This window comes from Hylobates moloch, unplaced genomic scaffold (genome assembly GCF_009828535.3).
Source record: "Hylobates moloch isolate HMO894 unplaced genomic scaffold, HMol_V3 SCAFFOLD_13, whole genome shotgun sequence".
NCBI classification, from domain to species: Eukaryota; Metazoa; Chordata; class Mammalia; order Primates; family Hylobatidae; genus Hylobates; species Hylobates moloch.
The window spans coordinates 31,791,323-31,813,013 of record NW_026652288.1 but is presented as its reverse complement, the minus strand read 5'-3'; the positions used below and the strand labels follow the sequence as shown (position 1 = coordinate 31,813,013).

Below are 21,691 nucleotides of genomic sequence, written 5' to 3'. Positions count from 1 at the left end.
AAACTAGTTCAATCATTGTGGAAGACAGTGTGGTGATTCCTCAAGGATCTAGAACTAGAAATACCATTTGACCCAGCCATCCCATTACTGGGTATACACCCAAAGGATTATAAATCATGCTGCTATAAAGACACATGCACATGTATGTTTACTGCGGCACTATTCACAATAGCAAAGACTTGGAATCAACGCAAATGTCCATCAATGATAGACTGGATTAAGAAAATGTGGCACATATACACCATGGAATACTATGTGGCCTTAAAAGAGGATGAGTTCATGTCCTTTGTAGGGACATGGATGAAGCTGGAAACCATCATTCTGAGCAAACTATTGCAAGGACAGAAAACCAATCACCGTATGTTCTCACTCATAGGTGGGAATTGAACAATGAGAACACGTGGACACAGGGTGGGGAACATCACACACTGGGGCCTGTCGTGGGGAGAGGGGAGGGATAGCATTAGGAGATATACCTAATGTAAATGACAAGTTAATGGGTGCAGCACACCAACATGGCACATGTATATATATGTAACAATCCTGCACATTGTGCACATGTACCCTAGAACTTAAAGTATAATTAAAAATACATATATATAATTATTATACCGAAAGAAAAAGAAGGCAGTTGTTTTATAGCCTAACCTAAGGTTGTTCCGCTATAATTTCAACAAAGTAATATTTAATATAATTTAAGCCCTGCGCATGAAACTATTGCTAAAAAAAAAAAAAAAAAAGTCACCAATAAAACTAGCTGATCTGTCGAAAACAAAGATATGAAAAAATGCTCAACGTCATTAATTATGAGGGAAATGCAAATCAAAACCACAACAACGTAGCTTACCCAGTTAGGATGGCTATTATCAAAAAGACAAAAAAAGTACCAAACACTGGTGAGCATGTGGAGAAAGTGAACTCTTATACACTACTTTTGGGAATCTAAACTAGTACAGCTACTATGGAGAAGGGTATGGAGGTTCCTCGAAAACTACAAATAGAACTACCATATGACCCACCAATCCCACTATTGGGAATTTATCCAAAGGAAAGAAAATCATTATATCAAACAGACATCTACACCCCATGTTTACTACAGCATTATTCACAACAGCCAAGAAACAGAATCAACCTAGGTGTCCAAGAACACATGAATGAATACAGAAAATGTGGTATATATACATACAGAATATTATTTTAAAAAAGTTAATCTCATAGAAATAAAAAGTAGAACAGAGGACACCAGAGGCTGAGAAGGGTAGGAAAAGGATACAAAGTTATAGCTAGATAGAAAGAGTAAGTTCCACTGTTCGACACCACTGCAGGATGATTATAGGTAACAATATAATATATTATATCATTTCAAATAGCTAGAAGGAAGATACTGAATGTTTCCAACACAAAGAACGATAAATGTTTGGGATAATGGAAATGATAATTACCTTGATCTAATCACTATATACTATATGTATCAAAACATCACTGTGTACCCCATGAACATGTACATTATCTGTCAACTAAAAAAAAGTTTTAATTAAATAAAAAGCTAGCTCAGATTTCAGAGAACCTAAGAAATGGAGAGTCCCCCACCCAAAGAAAACAAAACAGAAAGACATTTAATTTTCTGTAGAAGTTGATATCCAAAAATTTATCAAGGACAGAGTTAATCCATAGTAAATAATACTGTAATGTTTCTCCTATGTGAAGCTTCAAATTTCTTCCATCAAGTACTATAAAACATTCAGATACAGTATATATGAAAATTGATATGCAATAAAAATTGATAATAAAAAATTAAAATGTGTCTTAGAAAACAGTATTTCATGAAAAAAATCAGTATAGCTATCCATATAAAAACACAAAAGCCACAACAGAAAAAAAGATTATTTTAATCACTTATGGAAATGAACACCTTCATATTTTATAATCTGAAAAATCAGAGGTTGCAAAATATGCAAATAAATCAAGTTTAGAATGACTATACCTTATTTGTTGCATGTTTATATACTATGAATGATAAAGGTACTATATTTTCAACATAGCCCTGTGAAAACATGAACAATTAAATCTACCATTATAAAATCAAATCAACATTATCAGGTTAAGTAAGACTCTTACTTTGCATGCAAGCTTTATTATTTTATGTTAGTTAACCTAAACCCACCTGACTGGAGATGTCCATTGCGGCATGCCAAGTTAGTACTGTCATTATAGACGTCCGTTTGTGACTTGGAAAATGGCAAAACTGGTTGCATCTTCTCTATGCAACAGAGAAGGTAAAAAACAAAGAAAAAATAAACAAAAAGAAAAAAGATAATGAACAAATAAAATGTGCATGTGAAATGAAAAATTACTCAAGGTGTTACCAGATTGTTACATGATAAAAAAGTTTTTGCATTTATATAAAATTATCTTTTAAAATATAATTAGTAAAAACGAAGTCACGAAAATAACAGAAATTAACAAGTGAATGGCTATGTTAAAAATATGCCTTATTCAGGTTAGGTAACCTGAGGCAGTTAGATATCACTATCATCACCAGAAAATATTTACTGAATATCTAATATGTCCAAAACAAATACCATGGAGATTATTATTCGTCTTGGTCTTGCTCTGTCACCCAGGCTGGAGTATAGTGGCACCATCATGGCTCACTGTGGCCTCAACTCCCTGGGCTCAAGTGATCCTCCTGCCTCAGTCTCCTGAGTAGTTGACACTACATACACACACCACTATGCCCAGCTAATTTATTTTTTGTAGAGACAGGATCTCAATATATTCCACAGGCTGGGCTCAAGCCCCTGGCCTTAAGCGATCCTCCCGCCTTAGCCTCCCAAAGTGCGGGGATTACAGGCATGAGCCACAGTTCCTGGCCCTATGGAGATTAAAAAATGAATCACAGTTTCTACCATTTAGGTATTTATTAAATATAATTGGCAACTTATAATAAAACTGTATATTTTTTAAAAGACTGCATAGTACAAAAGAAAGATCACTGAAAAAGCTCTACAGAGCAAGTGGGCTAGAATTTGAAAAGATTAAAAGAAAGGACAGCCAGGCGCAGTGGCTCACACCTGTAATCCCAGCACTTTGGGAGGCCGAGGCAGGCAGATCACCAGGTCAGAAGATTGAGGCAATCCTGGCTAACACGGTGAAACCCCATCTCTACTAAAACAAACAAACAAACAAAAAATTAGCCAGGCATGGTGGCACGTGCCTGTAGTCCCAACTACTAGAGAGGCCGAGGCAGGGGAATGGCTTAAACCGGGGAGGTGGAGGTTGCAGTGAGCTGAGATCGTGCCGCTGCACTCCAGCCTGGGTGACAGAGAGAGACTCTGTCTCAAAAAAAAAAAAAAAAAAAGACATGTCAGGAAAGGAGAACAGCATTTAAAGTAGCACAGAACGAAACTATAAGGAGTGTCTGGGAAACGCCGTATTTGGCCACATTAACATATGTCAGGCAAAAAATAAAAGCAATAAAGCAAAGTCAAATAAGCATACTGCAGTAACTGTATGTATATACAGTACCCTACCATTTGTTTAAACACACATGTGCACAGTTGCATACAAAAAGATTACCTCTAAAAAGGACCCAGAGAAATTGATAATAACAGCTGCCTCTAGGGAGGGGAAATGGGTAGCCGGGGCATAAAATGGGATGGATGCTTTTCATACTCAAACTTTTTAAAATTTTGTGACATATGTCTACATTACCTATGTTTTATATTAATCAATTAAAAGGGAGTATTTCAACCCTACCCCCACATCAAATAACAACAAAAAACCCTCCCAAGATCTGGGTCTCTTAAGTCTAGCAACTGAAGCCCAAGAAGGTAGCAGTTTGATCCCTGCTACTCTACACCACTGCTGCACTCTCTTCCCCAAGTGGAGTATTGTGCTGAATCATAATTGATTCTTTTCTTCTGTACCAGCAAGTCAATGAATACATGAAAAAATGCAGCACCTATATATTAACTCTCTTAAACTTTCACTTCTAAACTTTGACAAACAGGTACCATGCTTGGTTTATGGTACAACCACACATGCCTTTGGGACAGATAGCAGCTACCCTTTTTGCACAAAACACAAAGTACTGCATGGCTTTTGTATCCTAGAACTGGCTGATACAATATACCTTGGAGGTTTTTTATTTATTTATTTATTTTTTGAGCTAACAGGTTGGTCATCTGATTTTTCTCAATGATAAACTCTTTTTTTTTTTTTTTTTGAGACAGAGTCTTGCTGTCGCCCAGGCTGGAGTGCAGTGGCGCAATCTCGGCTCACTGCAGGCTCCGCCCCCCGGGGTTCACGCCATTCTCCTGCCTCAGCCTCCCCAGTAGCTGGGAATACAGGCGCCCACCACCTCGCCCGGCTAATTTTTTGTATTTTTAGTAGAGACGGGGTTTCACTGTGTTAGCCAGGATGGTCTCGATCTCCTGACCTCGTGATCCGCCCGCCTCGGCCTCCCAAAGTGCTGGGATTACAGGCGTGAGCCACCACGCCCGGCCGATAAACTCTTTAAATGACGATGCTGAGACAGAAACCCTTTGTCTCAGTAAAAGCATAAATCAGAAAATACACTGATTTGTAAATGTAGACATTTGTACATAAATGTGAATTAATACTCTCAATGAAATTTTAACAAAAGTTCACAGAACCATTCATTATGTAATAAAAAGAAACAAATTATATTCTTAGTTTTTATAGCTAGGAATAAAAAGCTATAGGATTTCTTTTCGTGTACACAGAGTTCAGATTTATATGTGTAGAAACAGACACATATAGTATAACAGTACATTGCTTCTGTGAACCTGCTCCAATTCATTTTTTTTTTCTTTTCTTGGAGACGGAGTCACAGACATATACAGTATAACAGTAAACAGCTTCTGTGAATCTGCTCCAATATTTTTTCTTTTTTTTTTTTTTTTTTTTTTGGGGAGACGGAGTCTCATTCTGTCACCCAGGCTGGAGTGCAGTGGTGCGATCTCAGCTCACCGCAACCTCTGCCTTACGGGTTCAAGGGAGTCTCCTGCCTCAGCCTCCCAAGTAGCTGGGATTACAGGTGGGTGCCCCCACGCCTAGCTAATTTTTGTATTTTTAGTAGATACGAGGTTCTGCCATGTTGGCCAGACTGGTCTCAAACTCCTGACCTCAGGTGATCTGCCCGCCTCGGCCTCCCAAAGTACTGGGATTATGGGCGTGAGCCACCGCACCCAGACCCAATTCACTTCTGTTAAAGGACTAATGTTTCTTTTTGGAATGACTAGGGTTGTATAGATTAATCAATGATATAAATTAAGGCAGTAACCTTGCTGCTTTACCTCCTCACATCCAACCCCCACAGTCATCTAAGTGATCTACTGGAGAGGAAAATCTTACCATATAACACTCTTCTACTTAAAACCCTTTAGTGGCTTCCCATTGCCCACAGATAAGAGCCCAAGCTCCTTCCTATGACAAACCGGGCCATCCATGATCTGCCTATACCTCTTATGCCTCGGCAATCCCAACCTCATGACTCAAACTGCACCCTCCCATATTCACCATGCTTTCCTTGCCTTTGAGTATTTGTTCATGCCATCACGTTTTCCTGAGGTATCTTTTCTCAAATTCTTTTTCTTTTTATTTTCTTTGAGACAGGGTCTCACTCTGTCACCCAGACTAGAGTGCAGTGGTGTACTCATGGCTCACTGCAGTCTCGAACTCCTGAGCTCAAGCGATCCTCCTGCCTCAGCCTCCCAAGTAAGTAGCTAGGACTACAGGTGCACATCACCACTCCTGACTATATATACATATATATATATTTTTTAATTTAGACATGGGGTCTCAGTATGTTGTCCAGGCTGGTTTCAAACTCCTGGACTCAAGCAACACACCCGACTCAACCTCCCAAAGTGCTAGGATTACAGGCATGAGCCACTGTGCCCAGCCCTCACATTCTTTCATAACTTTTATTCATTTATCTAAGTGTATACTTTAGGTTTCACTTCTAGGAAGCTTTCTCTTCTTTAATCAGCTTTGTCACACAAGGAAGCTTTATTAGCAGCTTTTACACTCTTACAAAATATTTCTAATCCCCATCCTGTAGTGATGACTATTTTTGTGTCTGTTTCTCCTACTGTATTATGAGATCCATAAAGAGAGGACCATTGTATCCAATCTATCAGCAAATCCAGTTGTTTGATCTTCAAGTATAATCATAATCCAACCACTTGTTACTATTTCTCCTGATACTACCCTGGTGCAAGCCTCTATCGCTTCTCTCCTAGATTACTGTAACAGTATCCTAATTGCTCTCCCTGGTTCTACCCTTAGAGTCTATAATGCAACATAGCAACCAGAGTGATCCTTCTAAAATTTAAGTCAGAGTATTTCATTCCTTTCCTAAAAATCTTTTTTTTTTTTTTTGGTTTTGTTTCAGACGGAGTCTCTCTCTGTTGTCCAGGCTGGAGGGCAGTGGCGCAATCTTGGCTCACTGCAACCTCTGCCTCCGGGGTTCAAGTGATTCTCCTGCCTCAGCCTCCCGAGTATTTGGGATTACAAGCATGCCCACCACACGCAGCTAATTTTTCTATTTTTAGTAAAGACAAGGTTTTGCCATGTTGGCCAGGCTGATCTCGAACTCCTGACCTCAGGTGATCCACCCACCTCAACCTCCCAAAGAGCTGGGATTACAGGCATGAGCCACTGCACCGGGCTGCTTTCTTAAAAATCTTTGTAACTGCTCCCCATTTGACAGGCGGTAAAAGCTCAAGTCCTCATGGTGGCCTTTACAGCCCTGCGTGTTGTCACAATCCCTCTCCCCATGAGTTCTCAGACTTCGTCTCTACTATAATCTCCTTGCTGGGACACACTGGCCTCTTTGCTGCTTCACAAACATACCAGGTACATTCTCTTAAGGCTTTGTATTGGCTCTTACTTCTCTGTGGACCATTATTATCCCAGGTATCATCATGGCTAACTCATGGCAACTTCTCAAAGAGTAGACCATCCTGTTTAAAAGCAAAAACCAAAACTAGGGCCACCTGTAATCCCAGCTACTCAGGATGAGGAGGCAGGATAATCACTTGAACCCGGGAGGCAGAGGTTGCAGTGAGCCGAGATCGTGCCATTGCACTCTGGCCTGGGTGACAGGGCAAGACTCCGTCTCAAAAAAAAGAAAAAAGAGGTCACATCACATATTCCTGTCTTTCAGTAACTCAAAAGGTCTGGGAGTGGATATACCTAAGACAATAAAAATGACTTGTGTACAAATGTGTATTAACAGTAACACATATTTGTTTATTATGTGCTGGTTAAAAACTGGAGTTTTTCAGAGATGTGGTGCCAGATAGGTATCTAATTAGGATAGAGAATGGGGAGAAAGATCCTGGGAATTCCTAATACAGACTGGTTTGAGAGGATGTAGCCTCTCTGTTAAAAATGGGAAAAGATATGTATATTATTTATTTTTGGCTTAGTGATAGTGAACCTTAGAGCAAAGCTTAACTGTAAAACCTGCAATAGATGAAAAGATAATTTTGATGTCAGCAAATTGGTATACCTGGCTGTTTTATATATATATATATGTTAACACAGCTTCATTTAACATTCATTTATTAAGGCCCTACTCTGTATCAGGTATAGTGCCAAGGGTTATAAATGACTTATTAACTCAGCAAATATTTATTTGGTAACTAGCATGTGCTAGACACTGTTGTAGGCACTTGGGATATAGATAAGGATCCCTCCTCCATAGAGTTTATATTCCAACAGGGAGAAGACAGATAGTAGATAACAAACATAAAAAATAAGTTACACAGTTTATTAGAAGGTGATAAATATATGGGAAAAAAATAAGTGAAACACAGTAAGGGAGATTAGGAGTAGACAAGAGGTGGTTTGGGTTTCTTGTTTGTTTTTGTTTTGAGACAAAGTCTCACTCTGTCATCCAGGCTAGAGTGTAGTGGTGTGGTCTCTGCTTACTGCAACCTCTGCCTCCCAGGCTCAAGCAATTCTCCTGCCTCAACCTCCCAAGCAGGCAAGATTACAGATGCCCGCCACCACGCCTGGCTATTTTTTGTATTTTTAGTATAGAGATGGGGTTTCACTATGTTGCCCAGGCACCCAGGCTGGTCTCGAACTCCTGACCTCAAGTGATGTGCTCGCCTCAGTCTCCCAAAGTGCTGGAATTACAGGTGTGAGCCACAGTGCCTGGTCTTTTTTTTTTTTTTTTTTAGACGGAGTCTCTCTGTCACCCAGTCTGGAGTGCAGTGGCGCCATGTCAGCTCATTGCAACCTCCACTTTCTGGGTTCAAGCCATTCTCCTGACTCAGCCTCCTGAGTAGCTGGGATTACAGGTGCGCACCACCAGCCTGGCTAATTTTTTCTATTTTTAGTAGAGACGAGGTTTCACCATGTTACCAGACTGGTCTTGAACTCCTGACCTCAGGTGATCTGCCCGCCTTGGCCTCCCAAAGTGCTGCGATTACAGGTGTGAGCCACCGCGTCCGACCGATGTCACCTTTCCCATCTACCACTCCTCGCTTTTAAAGTAAGATATTTCATAAATAGGTAAATAGCATTTTTGAGGGTGAAAACAGACACCAACTTTAAAACATCCAAAACATTAAATCTTTAAATGCCTAGTGTCATATTACATTACACATCTTCTTTTTGTTCTCTCCTCTACTAACACAAATAAGAAAGTACAAAGTCACATTCAAAGATGAGTCTCTAACTGATATTAATACTTCTAATGTCCTATATCATAACATCAAACAATACATAAAAACCAACTCTTAACTTTGAAAGATGTTACAAAATGCTCCACAAATTTACTCTGTATGATAATATACAATACTTTATATATACACTGAAAAGCTTTAAAGATAAAACACGTAGAAAGTACCAATTAGAACCATCAATTATTTTACTGCAACAAACTTTAATACACTATTTAATTATATTTGAAACAGTAATAACCTCCATTTAGAAAAGAAGAAGGCAAATCCTGTCAGCCACAGAAGCCAGGGAACACTACCTCGTTATTCATCTGAAAGCAGTAACGGCTGCTTTTTTAACTATGTGGGGGCAAAAACCCCACAAACACAATGACCATATAGGAGTAAATGAATGAATGAATAAAATGTATATGTATGTGTATATGAATATATCTTTCTACCTAAGCAAAGGAGGTGATTACAGTCAGGTAAACAGATAAATAAAAACCAACATTTTTAAAGCACTTACTACTATGGTTTAGGTTCCTTTAATAATTCAATGGTCAAAAATATGAGATATTATTATTAGCTAATAATATTAGCTTCAGCTGGGTATGGTGGCTCATGCCTGTAATCCCAGCACTTTATTATTATTATTATTATTATTTTTTTTTTTTTCTGAGACAGAGTCTCACTCTTTCACCCAGCCTGGAGTGCAGTGGCATGATCTCTGCTCACTGCAAGCTCCGCCTCCCAGGTTCACACTATTCTCCTGCCTCAGCCTCCCGAGTGGCTGGGACTACAGGTGCCCGCCACCATGCCCGGCTAATTTTTTGTATTTTTTTTAGTACAGACAGGGTTTCACCGTGTTAGCCAGGATGGTCTCAATCTCCTGACCTCGTGATGTGCCCACCTTGGCCTCCCAAAGTGCTGGGATTACAGGCGTGAGCCACCACACCCAGCCTATCCCAGCACTTTAGGAGGCTGAGGTGGACGGATCACTTGAAGTCAGGAGTTTGAGACCAGCCTGGCCAACATGGTGAAACCCTGTCCCTACTAAAAATACAAAAATTAGGTGTGGTAGTGGGCCCCTGTAATCCCAGCTACTCGGGAGACTGAGTCATGAGAATAGCTTGAACCCAGCAGGTGGAGGGTGCACTGAGCCGAGATTGCACCACTGCACTCCAGCCTGGGCAACAAAGCAAGACTCCATCTCAAATAATAATAATAATAATAATAGCAGCTTCATATTACAAATTAGATAAAAAAGACCCAGACATGGCTGGGCGCGGTGGCTCACGCTTGTAATCCCAGCACTTTGGGAGGCCGAGGTGGGCGGATCATGAGGTCAGGAGATTGAGACCACGGTGAAATCCCGTCTCTACTAAAAATACAAAAAATTAGCCGGGCGTGGTGGCGGGCGCCTGTAGTCCCAGCTACTCGGAGAGGCTGAGGCAGGAGAATGGCATGAACCCAGGAAGTGGAGCTTGCAGTGAGCCGAGATTGCGCCACTGCACTCCAGCTTGGGCGACAGAGCGAGACTCCATCTCAAAAAATAAATAAATAGGCCGGGCGCTGTGGCTCACGCTTGTAATCCCAGCACTTTAGGAGGCCGAGGAGGGCGGATCACGAGGTCAGGAGATCAAGACCACAGTGAAACCCCGTCTCTACTAAAAATACAAAAAATTAGCCGGGCGTGGTGGCGGGCGCCTGTAGTCCCAGCTACTCGGAGGCTGAGGCAGGAGAATGGCGTGAACCCGGGAGGCGGAGCTTGCAGTGAGCCGAGAGTGCGCCACTGCACTCCAGCCTGGGCGACAGAGCAAGACTCCGTCTCAAAAAAAAGAAAATAAATAAATACATAAATATAAAAAATAAAAATAAAAATCAACTTTCAATGTGATCAAGGCTCTATATCCAACTATCATTTAATGGGGGAGGAAAGAAGAACATGTTAAAAGATACCACAAAAGATGCATATAGCAAAAGTCAGACTGTAGGAAATACTACGTGACAAAGACCTGGTTTCATCAACAAATAAATTGGAAGAAAATGAAAAACAGATGCACTTGTACATTAAAAGAGACATATGGATCTTTTTAAGATCCTGATACAAATTATTAAAAATAGTAAAAATTATTAAATTTTGAGAAAATTAGAAATTTGGAAATAGCATTTTCAGGGGGTCAGTTTTTTTGGATAATGTTAAAAGAAATTTGGAGTTACTTTTTAGGTGCAATAATGGCATTTCTGTGATTTTATTTTGACATCCTTATCTTTCAGAGGCATAATATGAAATATTTATAAATGGAAAAAAAGTCAAGAATTTGTTTCAAAATAATATGAAGTTGGGGGACAGTGAAGTGGGATGTCAAGTGAAGATGGCAGGCTTTTTCAGGGCCAGACAGTAAATATGTTAGGTTTTGAGGGCAGTGTTGTTTCTTTATCAACTATTCAATTCTGTCACCGTAGCATGAAAGCCACAGACAATACCGAAAGGAAAGGAATGGCTGTGTGCCAATAAAACGTTATTTATAATAATAGGCAGTGAAATGGGTTGGCCCATCAGCTGCAGTTTGCTAGCCCTTGGTATAAATAAATCAAGACTGACAGCCGGGCGCGGTGGCTCACACTTGTAATCCTAGCACTTTGAGAGGCCAAGGTGGGCAGATCACGAGGTCAGGAGATTGAGACCACGGTGAAACCCTGTCTCTACTAAAAATACAAAAAATTAGCTGGGCGTGGTGGCGGGCGCCTGTAGTCCCAGCTACTCGGAGAGGCTGAGGCAGGAGAATGGCATGAACCCAGGAGGCGGAGCTTGCAGTGAGCGGAGATTGCACCACTGCACTCCAGCCTGGGCGACAGAGCGAGACTCCATCTCAAAAAAAAAAAAAAAAAAAAAAAAAAAAAGACTGACAGTGAGGTGATAACTATCAATGCTGAGAGAAGAATAATTAGAAGTTCATTATGCTCGGCTAGGTGCGTTGGCTCACGCCTGTAACCCCAGCACTTTGGGAGGCCAAGGCGGGTGGACCACGAGGTCAGGAGATCGAAACCATTCTGGCTAACATGGTGAAACCCCGTCTCTACTAAAAGTACAAAAAAATCAGCGGGGCATGGTGGCGGGTGCCTGTAGTCCCAGCTACTCAGGAGGCTGAGGCAGGAGAATGGCGTGAACCTGGGAGGCGGAGCTTGCAGCGAGCCAAGATCGCACCACTGCACTCCAGCCTGGGCGACAGAGTAAGAGTCCATCTCAAAAAAAAAAAAAAAAAGAAAAAGAAGTCCATTATGCTCTTCTGTTTTTGTATATGTTACACATTTTCTTTATGTTAAAAAGCCTGGACCACATTTTCAATCACTGATCTATTTCTTTCTACAAATTAAAGTTTCATTGAACACACATTTCCAATGCGTCCCACATCAAATTATACATTAATTGATACCTAGAAGTTGTAAGCGGTCCTTGGCCATAACCAAATTAGTCATCATTTTAGCTTGAAGACGTCTAGCTCTTTCACACTGTTCACCTGAAAGAAAAAAATTAATTAAAATATCTACATTTCCCAACTAATATTGTTTCTAGATAAATTATTACCCAAACTACTTTCATGGGGAGTCACAGTCTTTATATAGAAATTTTTTTTTTTTTTTAAAAGAAGAAAATTTATACCCAAAAGAAAGAAAAGAAATTTTAAAAATACTATCTTCAGGCCAGGTGTTGTGGCTCACTTCTGTAATCCCAGCACTTTGGGCAGACAAAGCAGGAGAATCACTTGAGCTCAGGAGTTCAAGACCAGCCTGGGCAACATAAATAGACCTGGTCTCTACTTAAAAAAAAAAATTAGCTGAGCATGGGAGGGTGAGGTGGGAGGATCACTTCAGCCCCAGGAGGTGGATGTTGCAGTGAGAGGTGACCACATCACAGCATTCCAGCCTGGGCAACAGGGTGAGACCCTGTCTCAAAGAATACAAATAATAGATACAAAAAAAAAAAAAAAAACAGTTACAGTTTCTCATGATGGTTTCCAACCTACTGTGGTATTTCATAGATTTCAGGTCTTATTTCATGGAATCTAAAACATTTTTTCCCCACGTTTCAAAATCTTTGAAATTGGGATTCATTTTACAACCAATGCTAACTTACTAATGCTATCCACCAGGCTGCAGTCACAACATAGTTTTTCATTGCCCATGCATGCACCAATTTGGTCATAGATATTAATGTTGTTGTTATATCTATGTCTAAATAAAACTAAAACAGCCTCTTCAATAAGATTAAAATTCAAATTCTAAGTGATGAAAAGAGCATATATCATACTTTAATTAAATTGTTTTTTACTCTTACTGGTATAATACAAGGCATTTTTAATTCAATGAAATACTGTTTTTCTTTTCTTTCTTTTTGAGACAGAGTTTCACTCTTGTTGCCCAGGCTGGAGTGCAATGGCGTGATCTTGGCTCACCGCAACCTCCGCCTCCTGGGTCCAAGCGATTCTCCTGCCTCAGCCTCCCAAGTAGCTGGGATTACAGGTGCGCGACACCATGCCTGGCTAATTTTGAATTTTTAGTAGAGACAGGGTTTCTCCATGTTGATCAGGCTGGTCTCGAACTCCTGATCCCAGGTGATTCGCCCACCTCGGCCTCCCAAAGTGCTGGGATTACAGGCGTGAGCCACTGCGCCTGGCCCAAATACATTTATTAAGGTAAATACAATCTGGCTGGGTGCAGTGGCTCATGCCTGTAATCCCAGAACTTTGGAAAGCTGAGACAGGAGGATCACTTGAGGCCAGAAGTTTAAGATCAGCTGAAGAAACATAGTGAGACCCTGTCTCTACAAAAAATTTTTTTTTAATTAGCCAAGTGTGGCCCACAGTGGCTCACGCCTGTACTCCCACCACTTTGGGAGGCTGAGGTGGGCAGATCACTTGAGATCAGGAGTTCGAAACCAGCCTGGCCAACATGGCAAAATCCCATCTTCACTAAAAATACAAAAATTAGCTGGGCACGGTGGCACACACCTGTAATCCCAGCTACTCAGGAGGCTCAGGCAGGAGAATCGCCTGAATCCGGGAGGCGGAGATTGCAGTGAGCCGAGATCGCACCATTGCGCTACAGCCTGGGCAACAGAGCGAGACACCGTCTCAAAAAATAGTAATAATAATAATAATTAGTTAAGTGTGGTAGTGTGTGCCTGTGGTCCCAGCTACACAGGAAGCAGAGGCAGGAGGATCACTTGAGCCCGGAAGTTTGAGGTTGCAGTGAGCTATGATCACATCACTGCACTCCAGCCTGGGTAACAGAGGCAAGACCCTGTCCCCCAAAAAAAAAAAAAAAGAAAAGAAAAGAAAAGAAAGAAAAATAAATACATAAATAAATAGATCTGAAATCTGGATGATCATGTGAATATATTATAATTTGGGATGGCTATAAACAAATATAATCTTACCTTGTCCTGTAACTATAACAGCTATTCCTTTTTCCAGTTCTTCAATACCTTTCTTATACCATTCCACAGCTTGCTCCTTCTGTCCTGCTTTAAAATAAAAAATTATTTGTATAGATCTTATGAAGAGTACACTAAATATTGCAAATCATGCTGTTAAGAGATAATACATAAAAAATAGGGTTGTAAACAAGTAAGTCTGAGAAACATTACTACATAACTTCTTAGTATTTTTATCATTGTAATGTGTATATGTAACTCCAATATGGGGAATATGGTCATGATGTTTGTCAACATTTTAGGGCCGTGAGTCCTATTTTGCTTATCAGCTCATGGTATTGATCCTTATAACCACTAAAATGCTGTATTACAGAAAGACATTTTATTTAGGAATTTTTAAGTATACATACTTTTGAAAAATACAAATATGATTTTCAATAACAATGAAACAAAAAGCATTGTTTAATCTCATATTCAAATCTGATATAATGTGTTCATTGTTGGGTGCCTCCTCTCTAGAGGAAGTTTTTATTTAACAATTGATTGCATCACGAGAACTGGTATATGAGGTTACAAGTATGGCATTTAATAACACATTTCTATTTTCTTTGAACCCAACAACTAGTTTAAAACATTAATTCCTGATACAAGTTAAGCTTTAAAAGGACCTAAAAACTCAGCATAATCAAAAAGTATGTAGAAAAACTTCTGTAAAGTGATCGTTATACTCAAATCACATTATATTTGAAAATTAATTTTAATTTTTGTTTTATTTCTATTATTTTTGAACATTTGTCTGAATGAAAATTAACTTTCTTAGACTTTTTTTCTTTTCTTTTCTTTTTGAGACAGAGTCCCGCTCTGTCGCCTAGGCTGGAGTGCAGTGTTGCGATCTCGGCTCATTGCAACCTCCGACTCCCAGGTTCAAGCGATTCTGCTGTCTCAGCCTCCAGAGTAGCTGGGGTTACAGGTGTGCACCATCACACCCTGCTAGTTTTTGTAATTTAAGTATAAAGATGGGGTTTTCACCATGTTGGCCAGGCTTATCTTGAACTCAGGTGATCCACCCGCCTTGGCCTCTCAAAGTGCTCGGATTACAGAGGTGAGCCACCGCTCCCGGCCTCATTTTTTTTTTTTTTAAAAAGAGTCTTGCTGTCACCCACACTGAAGTGCAGGGGCACGATCCTAGCTCACTGCACCCTCCAACTCCTGGGCTCAAGTGACTGATCCTCTTCCCTTGGCCTCCCGAGTAGCTAAGACTACAGGCATGTGCCACCACACTTAGCTAATGTCTGTGTATTTCTTTTGTAGAGATAGGGTCTTGCCATGTTGCCCAGGGTGGTCTTTAACTCCTAGGCTCAAGTAATCCTCCTGCCCTGGTCTCCCAAAGTGCTGGGATTACAGGGGCCCACCACCACACCTAATTTTTGTATTTTTAGTAGGTGTGGTGGCTCATGCCTGTAATCCCAGCACTTTGGGAGGCCGAGCGGGCGGATCACGAGGTCAGGAGATTGAGACCATCCTGACCAACACGGTGAAACCCTGTCTCTATGAAAAATACAACAAAAATTAGCCGGGCATGGTGGCGGGCGCCTGTAGTCCCAGCTACATGGGAGGCTGAGGCAGGAGAATGGCATAAACCCGGGAGGTGGAGCTTGCAGTGAGCCGAGATTGCACCACTGCACTCCAGCCTGGGCGACAGAGCAAGACTCCATCTCAAAAAAAAAAAAAAAAAAGATTTCATTAAAAAGATTTAATTTGGCATTTAACATTTCAAGGTACCAAATGTTTCAATTAATTAACACTACTACAGCTTGACACCATTTCACTGAATCAAATAAATTGGTTTTCAGTTAAATTAGAAGATAAATCGGCAGGGCGTGGTGGCTCACACCTGTAATCCCAACACTTTGGGAGGCCAAGACGGGTGGATCAGGAGATCAAGAGATGGAGACCATCCTGGCTAACACAGTGAAACCCCGTCTCTACTAAAAATACAAAAAACACATTAGCCAGGCATGGTGGTGGGCGCCTGTAGTCCCAGCTACTCCGGAGGCTGAGGCAGGAGAATGGCGTGAATCCGGGAGGCAGAGCTTGCAGTGAGCCACTGCATACCAGCCTGGGCGACACAGCAAGACTCTGTCTCAAAAAAAAAAAAAAAAAAGAAATACAACTATTGAGTCATAGTTTGTCACACTTTCTCTATTCACCAGAAATCAACAAACTGCTTTTTAAGATTGCTTATTCCAGCTGGGCACGGTGGGTCATGCCTGTAATCCCAGCACTTTTGGGAGGCTGAGGCAGGCGGGTCACCTGAAGTCAGGAGTTGAAGACCAGCCTGGACAACATGACAGAACTCCACCTCTACTAAAAATACAAAAATTAGCTGGGCATGGTGGCATGTGTCTATAGTCCCAGCTACTCAGGAGGCTGAGGCAAGAGAATTGCTTGAAGCTGGGAGGCAGAGGTTGAGGTTGCAGTGAGCCAAGATCATGCCACTACATCCAGCCTGGTCAACAGAGCACGACTTCATCTCAAAAAAAAAACAAAAAAACAAAACTATAGATAGATAGATAGATAGATATAGTAGGCAGAGTCAAATATAAGTATTGCCAAAGAATTGAGACACAATTGGCAAATAAGTGTATAAAAAGATGCTCCACATCATTAGTTGTTAGGGAAGTACAAATTAAAACCCAAAGATACAACAATGCACCCAATTTTGAATGGCAAAAAAAAAAAGAACATAAAAATACCAAAATATTACAAGACAAAGGGTAATGGACCTTTCATATATTTGCTGGTAGGAAACAAAATGGTACCCAGTTAGAAAAACAGTTTGGTAGTTTCTTATGACATTAAACATATATTTACCACATGAGTCAACAATCTCTTCTTCTACATATTTACCCAAGAAAAATGCAAACTTCTAAGACCTGTACATGAATTTACAGTACCTTTACTCATAAAAGTTAAAAACAGGAGGATGGGCATGGTGGCTCACACCTGTAATCCCAGCATTTTGGGAGGCCAAGGAGGGCGGAGTTCAAGACCAGCCTGATCAACATGGTGAAACCCCATCTCTACTAAAAACACAAAAATTAGCTGGGCATGGTGGCGGGCACCTGTAATCACAGCTACTCAGGAGGCTGAGGCAGGAGAATCACTTGAACCAGGGAGGCAGAGGTTGCAGTGAGCTGCAAATGTGCCACTGCACTCCAGCCTGAGCAACAGAACATGACTCCATCTCAAAAAAAATAAATAAATAAACAACAACAACAACAAAAAAAACAGGAAACAACCCAAATCATTTAGTGAATGGAGTAACAAATTGTGGTATCTCCACACATGGAATACTGTTCAGCATTAAAAAGAAACAAACTACTGACATATGTAGGAAAATGGATAAATCTCAAAAATATTTTGCAAAGGGAGAGAAGCGAGACACAAAAGGCTACATACTACATGCTTCCATTTATATGACATGCAGTGAAGATAAAATCAGAGGGATAGATCTGATTTTTTTTTTTTTTTTTTTTTTGAGACGGAATTTCGCTCGTTGCCCAGGCCGGAGTACAATGGCGCGATCTCAGCTCACTGCAACCTCCGCCTCACAGGTTCAAGCAATTCTCCTGCCTCCCGAGTAGCTGGGATTAAAGGCACGTGCCACCATGCCCGGCTAATTTTGTATTTTTAGTAAAGACAGGGTTTCTCCATGTTGGTCAGGCTGGTCTCGAACTCCTGATCTCAGGGGATCCACCTGCCTGGGCCTCCCAAAGTGCTGGGATAACAGGCGTGAGCCACCGTGCCCAGCAGATTTGATTTTTTTTTTTTTTTTTTTGAGACAGAGTCTCGCTGTGGCCCAGGCTGGAGTGCAGTGGCGTGATCTCGGCTCACTGCAGGCTCCGCCCCCCCGGGTTCACGCCATTCTCCTGCCTCAGCCTCCTCGGTAGCTGGGACTACAGGGGCCCGCCACCTCGCCCGGCTAATTTTTTGTATTTTTAGTAGAGACGGGGTTTCACTGTGTTAGCCAGGATGGTCTCGATCTCCTCACCTCGTGATCCACCTGCCTCGGCCTCCCAAAGTGCTGGGATTACAGGCGTGAGCCACCGTGCCCGGCCTAGATCTGATTTTTAACAAGCATGATATTCCAACATTTAATGTATAAGAATATCCATTTGGGCTTGGATTATAACATCAGCACTAAAATTCTGATTACCATAGTAAGATGCTCTTACCATAGTAAGAGCCAGGTGCGGTGGCTCACGCCTGTAATCCCAGCACTTTGGAAGGCTGAGGCAGGCGGATCACCTGGGGTCAGGAGTTTGAGACCAGCCTGGTCAACATGGTGAAACCCAATTTCTACTAAAAATACAAACATTAGCTGGACATAGGGGTGGGTGCCTGTACTCCCAGCTATTTGGGAGGCTGAGGCAGGAGAATCGCTGCTTGAATCCAGGAGGGAGAGGTTGCAGTGAGGGAGATCGCGCCACTGAGAGAGAGACTGTTTAAAAAAAAAAAAAAAAAAAAAAAGAGAGAGAGAGAGAACTAGAAAAAAAAGTTGTAGAAACATCTGTTTGAAGGGATTAGCGAGTTTCCAAAACAACGAAAATTACCAAAATTTAGAAAGGAGGGACCATATCAAGCCCATTAGGATGGTTATTATTTTAAAACTTATTGAAATATAAAAAGGAGAGAAGCTAGCAGAGATGAGCCCAGCATTTGGAGCACTTTTCTTTTTTTTTTTTTTTTTGACAGAGTCTCACTCTGTCGCCCAGGCTGGAGTATAATGGTATGATCTCGGCTTACTGCAACCTCTGCCTCTCGGGTTCAAGCAATTTTCCTGCCTCAGCCTCCTGAGTAGCCGGGACTACAGGTGCCTGCCACCACGCCCAGCTAAGTTTTGTATTGTTAGTAGAGACGGAGTTTCACCATGTTGGCCAGGATTGTCTCGATCTCCTGACCTCGTCTACTTGAAATGACTGTGAACTCTGAAAGTGGTGAAGAAACTAAGCAGAGCTTTTAGCGAACTCATGCAACTAAATGGACAAAAAATGAATTTCAGAGCATGCCCAGGAGGAGAAGCTGTGGCAAAAGATTTTGGCTGGGACCCTGAATGAATGAACGGTTAAGAACTGAGCCACAGCCGGGCGTGGTGGCTCACGCCCCTAATTCCAGCACTTTGGGAGGCCGAGGCAGGCGAATCACGAGGTCAGGCGATCAAGACCATTCTGGCTAACACGGTGAAGCCCCATCTCTACTAAAAACACACACAAAAATGCCGGGCGCAGTGGCTCACGCCTGTAATCCCAGCACTTTGGGAGGCCGAGGCAGGTGGATCACGAGATCAGGAGTTTGAGACCAGCCTGGCCAAGATGGTGAAACCCCATCTCTACTAAAAATAGAAAAATCAGCTAGGCGTGGTGGCACACGCCTGTTGCCTCAGCTATTTGGGAGGCTGAGGCAGGAGAATCACTTGAACACGGGAGGCAGAGGCTGCGATGAGCCGAGATCGTGCCATTGCACTCCAGGCTGGGTGACAAGAGCGAAACTCTGTCTTAAAAAAAAAAAAAAGAACTGAGCCAGACCATACAAGAACTGAAACCCATATTCAAATTATTTCAATCCCTTAATGTAGGGGTTGGCAAACTACAGCCCATAACTTACACTGATTACCCTTTAGATACATTTATAGCGGAAAATCCAATCTTCCGATGGTCTCCAGTGCACAAAAGGTCTCCAAAATCCTTTAACATTAGCTCCCAACAGTTCCTAGTTTCTCATAGACATTTCTCTTTTAACTCTATGACTCCAAATAACACTCAAATTCAACCAACCAGACTACATCAAATCAAGAAAGAATTTGGGTGGCAGAAACTTACAACCACTTGTAGTTTAAATTATTAGCTAATAGTGTAACTACATTATCTAAGGCATGCCTTAGCAAATTATGGACTAAGATTAAATCTAGTAAGCTGCCTAGTTTTGTACATAAAGTTTTACTGGGTCAAACTTACCATGTGACAGGGTTGAGTAGTTATGATGCACAGCTTAAAATGTTTACAAAATTGATAAACATAAAAACAACCCAATTAAAAAATGAGAAAAGAACATTAATAGACATTTTTCCAAAGAAGATACACAAATGGTACACAAGCACATGACAAAATGCTGAGCATAAGTCATTAGAAAAATAAATGCAAATCAAAATCACAACGAGATACCACTTCATACCCTTTAGGATGACTATTATTTTAAGAAATGAAAAATAACAAATGTGGGGAAACTGGAACCCTTGTACACTGCTGGTGGGAATGCAAAATGGTGCAGCTCCTATGGAAAACAGGTTGGCAGTTCAAAAATTTAAATACAAAGTTACCATATAATCCAGTAATTCTACTCCTAGGTACATATCCAAAAGTACTGAAAGCCGGGACTTAAACAGCTATTTACACCAATGTTCATAGCCACATTATTCACAATAGATGGAAACAATCCAAATATCCATTAATAAAAAACGTGGGCCACACACAGTGGCTCATGCCAAGGCAAAAGTGGACTGAGCCCAGGAGTTAGAGATGGTGAAACACATGGTGAAACCCTATCTCTACAAAAAATACAAAAATTAGCCAGGCATGATGGTGCACGCCTGTGGTCCCAGCTACTCGGGAGGCTGAGGTGGGAGGACTGCTTGAGTCCAGGAAGAAGAGGCTGAAGTGAGTCGAGATTGTGCTACTGCACTCTAGCCTGGGTGACAGAGCAAGACCCAACGTCAGAAAAAAAAAAGCAGGGTTGGGGTGGTGGGTGTACATGAGTTGGAAAAAAACGAAAAGATACTTTTTTTTTCAGACTGGGTCTCGCTCTGTCACCCGTGCAGTGGTTATGATCTCACTGCAACCTCCGCCTCCCAGGCTTAAGCAATTCTCCCACCTCAGCCTCTCGAATAGCTGGGACCACAGGTGTGCACCACCACACCTGGTTAATTTCTTTCTAAAGACAGGGTCTCTCACTATATTGCTCAGGCTGGTCTTGAACTCCTGGGCTCAAGTGATACTCCCACTTCAGCCTCCCAAAATGTTGGGATTAAGGCGTGAGCCACCACACCCAGCCTAAAAACACAGTTCTAATCAATGATATTCCCCTTTGCTTTACTATATTCCTCTATTAGCCACTTATGAGGTTTTGCAGATTGTAAAGATTAAGAGGTGGAGCATGGTGGTTCACACCTGTAATCTCAACACTTCAGGAGGCTGAGGTGGGCGGGTCACTTGAGCCCAGGAATTCAGATCAGCCTGGGCAACATGGTGAAACCCCACCTCTACCAAAATAAAAATAAAAATTAGCCGGACGTGGTGACATGCACCTGTGGTCCCAGCTACTTGAGGGGCTGAATGGGAGCAGGAGATTGAGGCTGCAATAAGCCATGTTCTTACACTTCACTCCAACCTGGGTGACAAAAACAAACAAACTGAAAAAACACACGGAAGATCAAATATATTGAAATGAAAAAAATTCCAAAATACGGTAAGTGAAAAAGATTGCAAATTGT

General features: G+C 41.4%; 1 protein-coding gene across 6 annotated transcripts in view; it reads right to left on the bottom strand.

Moving 5' to 3' along the window:
* The window catches only part of SPAST (spastin), an 89,275-nt gene that overhangs the window by 55,410 nt on the left and 12,174 nt on the right, over positions 1–21,691 (bottom strand). For 2 of the 6 annotated variants that reach the window (XM_032172628.2, XM_032172632.2), the window contains exons 2-4: positions 14,146–14,232; positions 12,143–12,226; positions 2,165–2,260 (exon numbers count right to left, since the gene is read on the bottom strand). In XM_032172628.2, coding sequence (XP_032028519.1) covers positions 2,165–2,260; positions 12,143–12,226; positions 14,146–14,232 — 267 coding nt within the window. The remainder of the gene's footprint in view (positions 1–2,164; positions 2,261–12,142; positions 12,227–14,145; positions 14,233–21,691) is intronic. The other 4 variants (XM_032172630.2, XM_032753185.2, XM_032172629.2 and 1 more) reach the window with 3 other exon arrangements.